Source organism: Camarhynchus parvulus, chromosome 9 (genome assembly GCF_901933205.1).
Source record: "Camarhynchus parvulus chromosome 9, STF_HiC, whole genome shotgun sequence".
Classification (NCBI taxonomy): domain Eukaryota; kingdom Metazoa; phylum Chordata; class Aves; order Passeriformes; family Thraupidae; genus Camarhynchus; species Camarhynchus parvulus.
Window position 1 is genome coordinate 887,051 of NC_044579.1, and position 13,177 is coordinate 900,227.

The window sequence follows — 13,177 nt, forward strand, 5'->3', positions numbered from 1 at the left end:
TTTAATCTATTTCATCCCAGCTCTGAGGCTGATCTGATACTAAATTAGATTCTGAATAAACATACAATTTACAAGTGCTTTCACAAGCAAAGGGAATCAGGTATTAAAGCCCAATGAAAATGCAACTATCTGTACTTTATTTCACAGAAGCATAAAGGAATGGATTGTGCAGGACCCCAGACCCCCAGAGCCCAGGCAGAATGAACACTTTGCTTTCATTACCTCACTGGGAGCAGGCTGTAGATAAACTGCATGGTGCAGGACAGCTCTGTAAGAGTGAGCAATAAATCCCCGCAGCCTCAGGCATCCAGCCCTGCTGCTGAGGATGGCTGTGATGGATGGCCGAGAGCTGCTGCCTCACCACACCTACTCACATCTCCCCCCTGACTCACAAAACGCTCCCACACTCCCGACTGCTGATCCAGGGCACAGCAAAAGCCTCACCAAAACACCATCAAAGCACTTCCACCACTCCACTGCAGCATGGCAAGAGAAAACTCACTCTGAAAACAAAACTTTTACCTTCAATCCCAAGAACATTTTGCTTCTTGTTTTCTTCTGACACTTCAAACTTCTGTATGATGTCCAGACAATATTCTGGTGTCACATTATTCATCTGCACAAAAACAGCAGTAGAGGTACACTCATTTTTACCAGCATGTGAAAATCTACGTAACTTGGAGGAGACAAACAGGAGTGAGAGGTAGCCATCAATTAAAACTTATGTCATTTTGGTCTCAAGATTAAAACCAGCTGGTTAGCAGCCTTAATAGTTGTACTGGCCAATACTGCTGAAATGAGAACTATGACATTATATTCTTTAATATAATCTTCTTAGACATGCAAAAAGATTTGGCAGGCTTGGATTTCATTTTCATGCGTTTTCCACTCCTATGATTTCATTACTTCCAAGGGAGTTCACTGTAATACACAGGCTAGGAGAGAAATAATTACATTCTGAAATGAAAAACAGCAGCTTTTCTGAAACAAATAGGAATTTTGTCAACAGCTTCAGCTAGGCCCCAGCTGAGGTTCTAACTGATTTGTGGGGCACTTACAAGTATTCACTTATATTTCCTTCAGAACTAAAGGAAAGGAATAGCTCCCATCTCATCTTTCCTCACTGCCTTGAGTTGCAGAGAACCAAAGGGAGAACGAGGACTGGGTGGATTTCATTTCTCCACTAACAACATCACAGGAAGACAATACTGGTTCTCAAACCTCGGGCACCTTTCATGTGCCATCATCCAGTTCACTGTTTGTACTGTCCCAGCTAAGCCAACCATCCTGAGACGCTTCAAGAATTACACAGGATAATAAAAAAGAACAATTCAGTAGAAAAAACAACTGATTATCCTTGCTCAGGCTGGTGTTTGATTGCAAACACTGCTCAGAGCAGGCCCTGTTCTGGTACAAGCTGGCTCAAATTAACTTTTCCATTATCCCCCATGGCTCCTTGCTGGTCCAGTGTGGGGTTCTCATGTGCTTGAGGAATGGAAATGTCTAATCTAGTCCAAGGCAGCATATGCTGGGGAAAAGTCCACACATTTGTGCTTTTTTAATTGTAGCTTGAGAGCTGATGACTTTGGCCATTCATTTTTTGTTACACTTTAGAGTACTCCACTAAAAATAATATGGGTTGCTCTCCTAAACAGGGATTCTCCTAAAAAAGAAGCCAGTTTAGCAAGCTAACAAAAACCCCAACCCGCTTTTGTTGTGTCCTCAGGCTGCAGAGTGTTTCATATCCTGCCAAATGAGTAGCAGATGGAGCAGAACAGACTGTCCACAGATTTCCAAGCATCCAGACACCAGCAAAACCAAGATGCTGTTTGGGTGCTGAGGGCACTGGGGAGCTGCCTCCTGGCTGGGAGCACAATCAGCTTTTGGGGCAATGCTGCCCTGCCCCAGGGCATTGCTGGCATTGGGAACATTCAGGAATCTCCCTGACCTCCCAGTGCTGGGCACTGGGAAGGGGCACAGGGCTGCAAGGTGCCTCCAGCCTGCCCAGCCAAGAGGTTCACCTGCAGGAGCTGCTGCTTTCACTGTCTGTGGTTTGCTGCTGGAGCAGTGCTGAGCAGAGCAGCTCCCCAGACAGCTCTGCCCACACAGGGCTCTCAGCAGGGCACAGAGCGCTGAGAGGATGCACAATGCCAGACCTGACAGTCAGCTCCAGGGCTCTGCTGCATCAGCAGGTCATTGATGCCCCTGTGCACCCCAAAGGCATCTCCCCCACCTCTGCCACGTGCTCCTCTTCCCGCTCCAGGTCCCTGAGCACCCCCTCACACCACTATCCTGGGCACTTCAAAAATCATCCAAAGCAGCTCAGACTCCTTCTAGAAGCATTTCAAAAAACAGTAAAACCTTCAGAACTCTCTTCTGTCCCATCTGTGCTTTGTCCTCTGCCCCAAGTTAATATTTTCCATAAAATCCTTTCCCTAAACTTGAATGTAAGTGCATGGCCATAGACATGGGTGCAGATATTGCCCTACCTTCTGTTCCACCCTCAGAAACTGGGCCAGCTCCTCAGCAGTGAGATGATCCTTCTTGTCACTGTAGCTTAGGAGCAACAGGTACAGATCTCGACGCAAGGACATCATCTTGTAAAACACTGAGAATTCTTCAAAGTTCAGGGTTCCTTGGTTCTCATCTGTGTCTGCCTCCTAAGAGGTAACGACACTCAGGTAAACATGCTCAGCACAGGAGAAATCAGGGAATAAAACAGAGCAGGACTTGTGTACACCAACAGAAAGGTAGTAAATTCTAGTCTGCGAGACTGTTCAGACACAAATCCTAACAGGAAAAATTATATCATCATCTCTGGGGTTTTTGGTGAAAACAATTACTAAACTAAAGCCACAGATTCCCCATGAAACTCTAATTTCCTTCTTTAATTCCATATTTATTTCCCCCAGAAAGAGGCTCACCCTGGGCTTTATTCTGATCTCTTGCCCTCCTGTACGCCCTGCAGTTATCCTGGATTAAAACACAGCAAGAGGCATAACAAGGCTTCCCCAACAACAATCTTAAACCATTCAGGACAATGTCAGAGTCTTCAATGCACATTATTTAATCTGCAGCACTCTCAGTCCCAGCAGCACTCTGCAGAGGGGACAACTGAGACTCCCCACCAAAACATACACCCAGCATCTCCAGGCTTGATTTGCTGCTTCTCCTCAGAGGTAGGAAGAGAAGAAAACAGTACTTAGCACACACTAACACAAGCTTTTTCCTGTGAACATCTGCCTAAGAGGATTGCTTTGGATTTTCAAAACAAAGAATACATTCTGGAGAATGGCTGGCAGGCACTGTGTGGGTCTCCATGCAGAAAGCAGCTGCAAACTCCTATCACAGCAAGTCAGCTGAGAGGAGAGGAATTCTCAGCTAAATGGTGCTGAATGGGGTTTTAAATCATTTTAGATCTATTACATATCTTAGATGACATTTATAATCTGTGGGAACGAGTAGAACCCAAACTAATCTCTGCAACACCACCCCACCAGTTTCCAGGTCTTTGGGAGTAACTCCAGACTCCAAAGATGCATCTCTAGTGGGGAATTTATGAAGAATAGAAGATTCTTCAACTTTCCCATGTTTTACAGCAAACCAGCTTTGAGCTGGTATTGGTTTAGAAAAGTGAAGATTACTTTTTTGCTCTCCATTATGTCCTTGGCTTATCTTTCCTTTCCTACAGTAAACACAAGGACTAGTGGAAAATGGGAGCTGTTTTCAGACAACAGAAGTAAAAAATTGATTCTAAATCAATCAAATCTGAATGGCTAAATATGAGGAAGTTGTTAAAGAAAACCTAATTACTTGCATAAAGCCAGTTTCTATTCAATAATTTTCCATAAAGGACATAAAAAATATTTCAGTGGCAACAGAGTAACTTCATTGTCCATCAATGCCAGCATTGAACAGTTCAGTTCACAGAGCTGAAACCAACAGTGCAGCAGAAAGAGTAACATTGGTTACTTTTCTGTGTGCTTCATGTCATTGAAACAACATTCTGATGCCTACAAAAAGGTAGGACTTTGAAAAGCCTGTGAGTGCTGTGGTTTTGGCCCCAGGCTGCAGATCCTGCCCTGGACATGGCCAGAAATGGATGTTAGCTGGTGGCCCAGGCACAGACCTGGAACATCTGGCGGACCTTCCTGCGGGGCAGGCTGACGTTCAGCTTGTGCATCAGCTGGTGGATCTCCTCGATGTTCAGCAGCCCGTCCCCGTTCTTGTCAGCCTCCTCGAAGGTCTGCTTCACCCAGCTGCCAGCGTGTCAAGGACAGGCACACAGGGGCTCTCCCCAGGGACAGGAGGCAGGGCAGCTCAGGAAAGAACCCTTTTGCCCCAGCCCTTACTACAGCTCAGCCAAATGCTTAAAACCACAACTGGTTTATGGCAATTATTCACAGCTCCAGCCCCTCTGCACTCCCATTTCTGGTGCTGGTTCCTCCTCTGAGAACGTGCTCCAAAGGTTTCAGATATTGCTGGGCTTACTCTGGGATCTTCTTCCACCTGTCCCTTCATTCTACCTGAGCTTCACTTCCCAACAGCACCTTTCACCCCCTCCTTGCACAAATATCCCTCAGCACCTCCTGCTAAGTTCTTGCAGTAGCTGGGAGTGGGACAGGGCCATTCTGTGTGCAGGCTCCCAGCTGCCACACTGGATAAAACAAACAGGACTTGCAGTGATGTTTCACCAGGAGAGAAGATACAGCAGACAGGAGCAGCTCAGAAAAGCCATGGTTAAATAAAGCAAGCTGAGGACAGGTGCAACAGAGCATGCAATACTACCCCAATGGACCTGTGCCTGCTGTGAATCAGAATCAAACACGGCAGATATAAATTAAAAATACCTGAAATATGTATATTCTCCAGGAGTACCACTGGAGATTTCCATGAGGCAGAAGAACAGACAGGTTACAATTTTAATTAAGATGGCCTTGGGGTTTGGTTTTTGGGGGAAGAGTGTTCTTTGCGTATAACATTTTAGTCATCACTGTTGTGAAAAAAAACTATTGGGAAAAAAAAGGCACATGAAGAAAATATTCAGAGAACATGAGGTTCACTTTGGCTACTGGGCTACAACAAACATTTAAGAGCTTTAAGGATTTGTGCTCCTGACAAACAATGGAGGCTGGGAAGGCACAGGCATCTGACTTACACAAGAGCAACAGAGATGGCCAGGAGTTACTGAGGTATTGAGATAACTAGAAATAACTGGTTCTCCTCTTCAAAAAGGAATTCATTACAAAATGCAAGCCTATCCCCTGACTCCCATGCAGTTTGATCCAGTCCCCAAGGCACAGCCCATGGTTTATCACACACAGAAGTGTCCATGTCAAACCCATTGCTCAGGTTTCCATCGCAATCAGTGGAAGGGCTTTGGTCACTCAATAGGAGGAGAAGGGACAGGCTGTGCTGAGGTGCCTGGAAACCAAGGCAGGGACATGACCCAGGAGGAGGGCTGGCCCCTCAAAGGATACTGGTCGTGCGTTCTCTGGCGCTTGGCCAGCGAGTCCTCGTCGCTGATCCCGGCCAGGAGGTACTTGAGCCCCGTGATCCAGGTGCGAGCCTCCTCGGGGTTGGACGTGATCAGGTCCAGGCTCTCCAGGTGGTTGCCATGGTAAATGGTGAAGCAGCAGCTGGGGTCGAAGCTGCCCTCGGCGTGGCGGTGGAAGATCTCTGACTGCCGGCCCTCGCTGACTTTGTAAATGGAGTCGATGACAACTGGGGGGAAAGGGAACCAAAGGCCATGCTGGGACAGCCAGCCAGCCTCTTCCTGCTTCTCCCAATTCTGAGTTATTCAGACTTGGAGGCTGATTAATATTAAACTTTATTAATATTACATCTTCACATCCCAAAGCCCTGTGGGACTGAAGGTTTCCCTGCCATGGCTGTGCCAAGTGCCAGCTGCCCTGGAGGCTCTGCCCAGAACATCACAGGGCTGAGGCTACAGGAGACAGACACCATCAGCCCCCGAGCCCCTGTGTGGCTCTGTAAGTCCCACTCTAATACTGAACTGCCCCAGAAATTAGAAGAAATATGAGGAGGTTACTTTTTGCCTTTTCGCTCTTCCGGGAGGGCCTCCATCGGATGCAGGTCCTGTGCTCGTCCAGGTAGAAGAGACGGACCAGCCCCTTGGTTCCACTCTTCAGCTTCACCATCTGCGTCCCAGACTGCATCACGCTCATGCATCTTTCAACTGTGAGGCAGAGCAGAACAAATTCAGCTGAACGGCCACCTCGCCCACTAATGCCATGGCTAATGCCATGGCTGCCAGGCACACCCCAGCTCTGACCTGAGCCTCCAGTGACAGAAAGTGGGCAGTGCTGGGAGACTATTCCTTCCTCACTGCCACCTTCTGCACACAGGAAAATGGAACAGCTCATCTGTCTGAACACCCTCACAACAAAGGAGGCAAAGAAAACTTTCGTCTGTGTTGAAGGAAAACATTTTATAGTTGTTTCATGCTCATCTTATTTACATTTTTTCTATTACTGCACACAGTGCTGTAATTTAAACCCCAGCACTCCATGTACTTGGACTGGTGAGATCCTCATTCAAACCCTGCAGTCCTTTGGGCTCAGTAGCCCTGGAGTTTGTCCCTCATGCTGTGACACTGGCAGAGCTGCTCACAGAATAGCACAGACACATTCACACCCTCTCCATGCTGCCACCGACCTTACAACTCACACTGGGATGATTTCCTTTTATCCACCCGTCCCATCCGAATGATAAGGCTTTTTCCTCCTCTGTGTTTTGACTAAAATAAACCCATTTCTTCCATTTCCCATCCTCCCTCCTGCAGCCTTCCAAACACAAGGATCAAGATAAGATTTCCTCTTGATCTCAGTACATATCCATGCTCTTAAATTACCTTCTGGTTTTATCCATTCACAGCCTCTCCTCACTTGGTATCACTCCAAATTCACCTCCCTGGGTGATTTGTTTACACTCTGGCTGGCTCCCAAATAAACTCTCTGGGTCTGTCTTTATTTCTTATCACCCTTCCTCTCTCCAGCACTTCTCTCTCCAGTGCTCCTCAGTGTCATAGCACAGGCTAACCCACACTCCCACTCCTCTGCCAGAGCTGGGATTTATTTATTTATTCTCCCAACAGCTCTGACACGCTCACAGGCAGTCAGAGCAGCATCTAAACATTGAGCAAACCAGCGCTGAACAGCCCTTGGCACTGGAATAACCTCCCCTGGCTCCCTCACTCACCAGCAGCTGGCAAGGCAAACCCCACATGGAATAAACCCCATCAGAAGGAGTCTTTTTCCTGAGTTCTCTTTCTTGGAGGAAGGAGGGGACTGAGGTTGAGCTGAACAGAACCAAATTCTTCTGAAAGCATCACGTGAGTGCAATAAATGTGTCCTTTATTATGTCCATAAATAATGGCACCCCCTGGATCAGCACACACTGAATGAAGGTGAGTTTGGAAGGGCTTTAAGATAAACCACAAATGTGGCATAAATCAAGCCAGAAGGAGATGTTAGACCATATCCACATGTTGGCTGGGGCAGCATTAACTTGGATCTATCTGAAGATGCACAAAGTACCAGGAAGACAAACATTTACACCACAAGGGATGGAAAACCCCAAATCTGAGAGAAGAAAGACGCACTGAAGCAAAAATAGTCTCTAAAACTCCCTATGTATATCCACACAGGAGTGCCTTTTCTTGGCAGAGCCAGCCTTTCCCTGTGGAACTGAGTTTAGGTCAGGTTTGCCTTGGATTCCTACCAAGACAAACACGACTTGTCGCAGCACAGCAGTGAGGGTACTCACCCCTCTGAGTGTGGGTACACAAACGTGCCCTGCTCCATCAGCCTGGCACACACACCACCAGCACCTCCGATTTCACTAACAGAGAGATCACTCCAGCAGGGCTTTAGCTCACTAAGAGGTTTAGCAACAAGCTACTCAACACAGAAAATCTGCTTCTTTGCACCTAAGGCTAGCAGTGACTGGTGAAAGTCTTACAAAAAGAACTAATTCTCACATAAGTCTCTCTATTAGCACCAGCTCAGTTGTCAGAGAAAAAATCCAAGCCTGGTTTCACTGAGATGCCATTGAGGACAGCCAGCAAAAGGCAGAAGGGAGAAGATCACATTTATTCAATACAAGAAAAGCAGAGGATGGGCCACAGTCAGGTAACTGCAGCCAACAAAACTGTGGGGGAAAACAAAAACTATAAAAGGCAATCCAGTTCCTTCTTCACCATTTCAATTGCTTAAACATTTCTACATCACATTTGGAATTGTTATGGGCGCAGTCACATTCATGCTTCAGGCACACTTCGGTCACAGGGAATAGATTTTAAAACACTTTCCTTTACAAAGTGGAAGAAACCCAGTTCCTGCCCAATATCTCAACAGCCTGCACTCCCAAACCCCACCTGCAGCAGGTCCAGTGCCCCGGGGAGCGCCATCTTTGCTGCTTGCACCTCCCCAATTCCAAGGAAGTACCATGAGAATGCAAACATTTAAAGAATAGTAAACATGTAAGAGAGTTCATGGCATCATTCCTGCTGTGTAGGTGTTAATAACAAAGGCTCCACTTTCAAGAAGGGACTGGGGTAATGGAAATGCCACAGCAATCATGAGCCCACTGGATCTCAGCTCTGCAAACCATTTACAAAACACCCCATCCTCCCCTTCAGGCTATTTATAAAATATAAGCACGCAAATAAAAAAGGTCTTTTTCAAATCTATTCTCAGTATGCTAATGCCGGTCCCTTGCCAGACACCACACATTAGCATCTGAATCAGGGAAGGTATTGAGCAGTGCAGGGCAGAATAAAGCTCCAGAAGAGCAGTTCAGGAAGGATTTCACTAAGGAATAGGGAAGCTGGTTCCAGAAAAACATCTAATCCTGTAGATAAACCAGGAATACAGAGTAAATGAAGCAGCTCCTCAATGCAGACATAGATTAAAATTTGGGGAAGCGAGACATGATTCCCATTAAAAGATATTCTTCTAACACAAGGACTAGCTGTGCATTTTTTGCTCAAAGTCTGAAAATGAATTAAATTAAACTAGAACACAATGGAGTTTATGTTACAAGATCAAAGAAAATTAATCTGGAAGTTTAAATAAAAAATGATGCTTATGCAATGTATAAAGAAGGTATCCTTGCCCATGGCAGAGAGCTGGAACTGGGTGAACCATTCCATGATTCTATGATAGTTGAAGCTTTAATTTAAAATTAAAAACCCCTGAAAACTACATTCACTTCTGTTTGCAGAGTTATGCAAACTTGACAGTCTAAAATCATCCCAACAGACATGCTGGAGTTTAACAGGATTTAATAATGAAAGACCAGTCTACTTTTCTTCCTCCCAAAATAACCCTTTAAAGCAATACAGACCTGAATTCAAATAGCACTTTTTAATTTATCTCAGCCACGAGAATCACTCCTAACACACACCTCTCCTTACGGGAGGAGCTCTTCTGTACCCGAGGGTAAACCAGACACAAACCCGTCTGTGCCAGCTCGACCCTCTCTGGGGTGCCCAGCACGTGGCAGGCCTCTGAGGCCAGGAGCAGAGCATCCCATGGAGCCCTGGGATGTCCCTGAGAGCCGGGGTGCCCGGCAGCTCTGTGGGTGCCCCTGCCCACGCTGCTCTGGCTGCCCACTGAGCTGGCACTGCCGGGCAGCTGCGGCCGCTCCAGGGCACTAATCCCCAAACCAGCCCGTGCCTCCCTCTGTCCCTGTGCCACCCTCCGTCCCTGTGCCACCCTGCATCTCTTTGTTCCACCCTCCATCCCCATGCTACCCTCTGTCCCCTCGTCCCACCTTCCTCCCCTCGTGCCACCCTCCATCCCCACGCCACCCTCCGTCCCCTCGTGCCACCCTCCATCCCCACGCCACCCTCCGTCCCCTCGTGCCACCCTCCGTCCCCATGCACTCGGGTTATCCTCTGATACCCAGGGATGGCCCAGCACCAGCCCCCAGGATCCCCACAAACCCCCATGGCTCGGAGCCACGGCTGTTCCCTGCATCCCAGGAGCTGGGAATTCCTCTGGTTTAAAGTTCATTTAATCCCAGCAGTCACACTGGTGAGAGCACTTCTGCCTGCCCTTGTGCCTCACCACAAGGACTTCAGGGTGTGCAGGACCCTGCAGTCGATACCAGAAGGAAATTATTTGGGGAAGTAAGACATTACACTGAGCAGCATTTCCCAGCAACCAGAAGAGCATTTTGCTATACAGGGCACATCCCTGCAGTGAAACAAACACCCCCTTCCATAAAACATGTTCTCTGAAATTAACTAAATATCCTGGCTATTCTTTGCTACTATATTTTGGGGTTTAGTTATTCAAGAAAACACTATTACCTTTGCATTAGCAGCACAACTCTACTGCCAAGAGTATACAGCAAAAGGAATTATCTGTCTCACCCCTCTTGTGAGACAGATAATTTTACTTAAAGATCAAAACAAATTTTTATTGCTGTCCACAAAAAGTTCTTTTATTTTTCTGTATGTTAAGAAATTAATATTTCAAAGTGCAACCAAATGACAAAAGGTCTGGTCTCATCTTGCTTTTATGGACTTACTGTTACAGCCATCTGACAAAACAAAAAGATTAAATAAGGTATAAAGAGCATTACCAAACACTGAGAAGTATAATTATGGAAGAGGCTATAAACTGGGCTTCTGAATGATAGGCATCAACTGCATTAAGCCAACATTAAGCTTGACGAGATAAAAGGTACCCATGAAATGCAGGAGTTACTTTTCTAACTGCAGCAGCAGCTCTTCTCCCCTGCATTCAGTATTTTGGGGCTTCTGTGTATTTTGTGAAGGGCTGTGAAGCCCTGGCACAGCTGCCCAGGGCAGTGGTGGGGTCACTGTCCCTGGAGCATGTGAAAAACGAGTGGATGTGGCTGCTGAGGACCCAGTTTAGTGCTGAACACTGTGGTGGTGCTGGGCTGATGGTTGGATTTCATTATCTGAAAGGTCCTTCCCAAAAAGCCCCCAGCCTGCACTGGAGCCCACAGACAGCTGCACTGTGCTGTCCCAGCAGTGAAAATCCCCTGGATCCAACCCAAGCCCAAAGCAAACCCCAGAACCCTGCAATGTTCTCAGCTCTCTGCACTCTCCTCGTGCCCTGTCCTGCATCATTCCCCCATCCTGAGCACTAAGTCTGCCCTTCCAGTAATGCCACTAAACACCATTTTCTGCCAGGTCCTCCCAGAGAGCACATTTCATCTAAATCCCACAGAGCAGCACTAATGCCATCAGGGTGCTGATTGTTGGGGGGTTACATAACAGCCAAAGAGCCTGGGGGGCACAGAGGGCAGATGCAGGTCTGGGGCACTCCAGGGGCCCAGGCAGGATTGGGGTTTGGTTTAAATAGCCACAGCTCATGTTTCATGCCAGTTTAATTTGCTTTGCAGCAGCTCTTCCAGCCTCACAGAATTTCATATTAAGCTTCTTACAGTGGGTTTAATGGTAATCCCTGGGAAGGCCATGGACATGAGATGGACAATCAATCTCTCACATTTCTGCATTTCCCAAGAAACCCTCGAGGAAGCCACACAGCACCAGCAGAGACACCAGAGGCTGAAAAGGGCACAGGCGATTCATCTCAGCCCTGGAGAGGCAGAGCATCAACACAAGTAACCAAACACAAGTTGAGACTAATCAAAACAACCGAATGGTGTCTAATCAAAGGAAATCACTAACTCTGGGAAGCAGCTTGTGCTTGTAAAGTCACTAAATAACATGCAAACAAAAAGGGGTGAAGCTTAAGGGCAAAACCATTCACTATCCAGAATGGAGAAACAACCCCAAGCACAGCCGAAATCTATCAGCATGTTTCAGCTCTTTGTAAGTCTGGGAACTGTCTGGTGGTTTCTTTTTTTCTTTCAAAAAAACCCAAAACAAATGCAAAAACCGGGGAGCAGCAGCTCCCAGAAGTCATGTCTGAGTAACGTGTATTTCACAGTAACTGCTCTTTCAGCCTCCCCTATTGACACTGCGGGCTCAGTGCTTCCAGGACGACCAATAACTCATCTTATTTTCACATTACAAGTGAAAGGTCTCTGCTCTTCACCTTTTCAAGCTGATCCCTGACAAGCCTTAGTTATTCTTGCCATGGGAGAACCCAGAGCTCCTTCCCAGACCGAGGCCCCCTCCTCTTCTGCTCTTAGAGATCAGAAAGGAACCAGAAGGATACAAACAAAAGCTTGCCACTACAGTATAATCCAAAAAGAGCCTGAATGGTCCTTAATGACAAGCTTTGTTGCCTCACTGAGACTTCACAGAGCACTGTGCAGTGCAGAAATGTCCGGCCACTGCCTCTTTTACAGGGGCTGTGCTGCCCTGCTGGACACGATGAATAATGCATGTTTTCCAGCCCTGCCCAAGGAGCCCTCCTTCTGCCAGCTCAGCAAAGTTCCACTTATTATCTTCAAGCAATTAGCCCAGGTTTCATCCTTTCTTCAGAAACAACTCCACCAGAGCTGGGCACTGTGAGAGCCCTGGTGCCACAGCAGCACAGCATGGCTGAGGACTGTACCGTTTTCCATTAGGACTGTGGAATTAATCCTTTGTCAACACTGAAAAGCACAATCGTTTAAGCACAGCCATGGCCAAGCGCCAAGGCACATTGTCACATCAATGGGGTGAACAAGGAGCACAGATTTATTAAGCAAACACAGTTAAGTTTGCACATCCTAATCCTCTTTCTTCCTCGAGGATCCCTCAGCAGGGAGGGCACAGCAGTCGATTATGACACTCCAGAAAGTGGAAAAAGCAGGAGGTGGGAAGACAGGGAGGAGGAGAGTTTCTGCTGCCCCTGCCAAGGGGAGCACACAGGTGTGTGGTGTCACTGTGCCAGATCCAGGGCGGCTTTCAGGACCCTCCCTGTGTGACCATGGCATGGAGCACCAGCACCATCCCCAGGTCTGTGCCCATGTCCCCAAAGGAAACCCCAGGGCTCCCCAGGCTGGGGAATCTCTGCTCAGGAGGGCAATGCCTCCCTCACTGCAGCTGAGCCACCCCTGCAGTGCCAGGGGCTCCTCCTTCGAGGCCTCCCTGCCTGGAAGGGAGAGAGAGCCGAGAGCAGAGAGCATCTGAGCACCCCAGGAGCTGTGCCTCTGGATGCAGAGGTGGAGAACAGTGAGCCACGAGCTCTTTCTCTGCCAGAATCCCATATCTGCCCTCTAA

General features: G+C 47.5%; 1 protein-coding gene across 1 annotated transcript in view; it reads right to left on the reverse strand.

The window, feature by feature from the left end:
- The window catches only part of PLCH1 (phospholipase C eta 1), a 57,071-nt gene that overhangs the window by 19,273 nt on the left and 24,621 nt on the right, over positions 1 to 13,177 (reverse strand). Inside the window, exons 3-7 of the mRNA XM_030954628.1 lie at positions 6,053 to 6,199; positions 5,481 to 5,724; positions 4,130 to 4,259; positions 2,490 to 2,660; positions 523 to 616 (exon numbers count right to left, since the gene is read on the reverse strand). Coding sequence (XP_030810488.1) covers positions 523 to 616; positions 2,490 to 2,660; positions 4,130 to 4,259; positions 5,481 to 5,724; positions 6,053 to 6,199 — 786 coding nt within the window. The remainder of the gene's footprint in view (positions 1 to 522; positions 617 to 2,489; positions 2,661 to 4,129; positions 4,260 to 5,480; positions 5,725 to 6,052; positions 6,200 to 13,177) is intronic.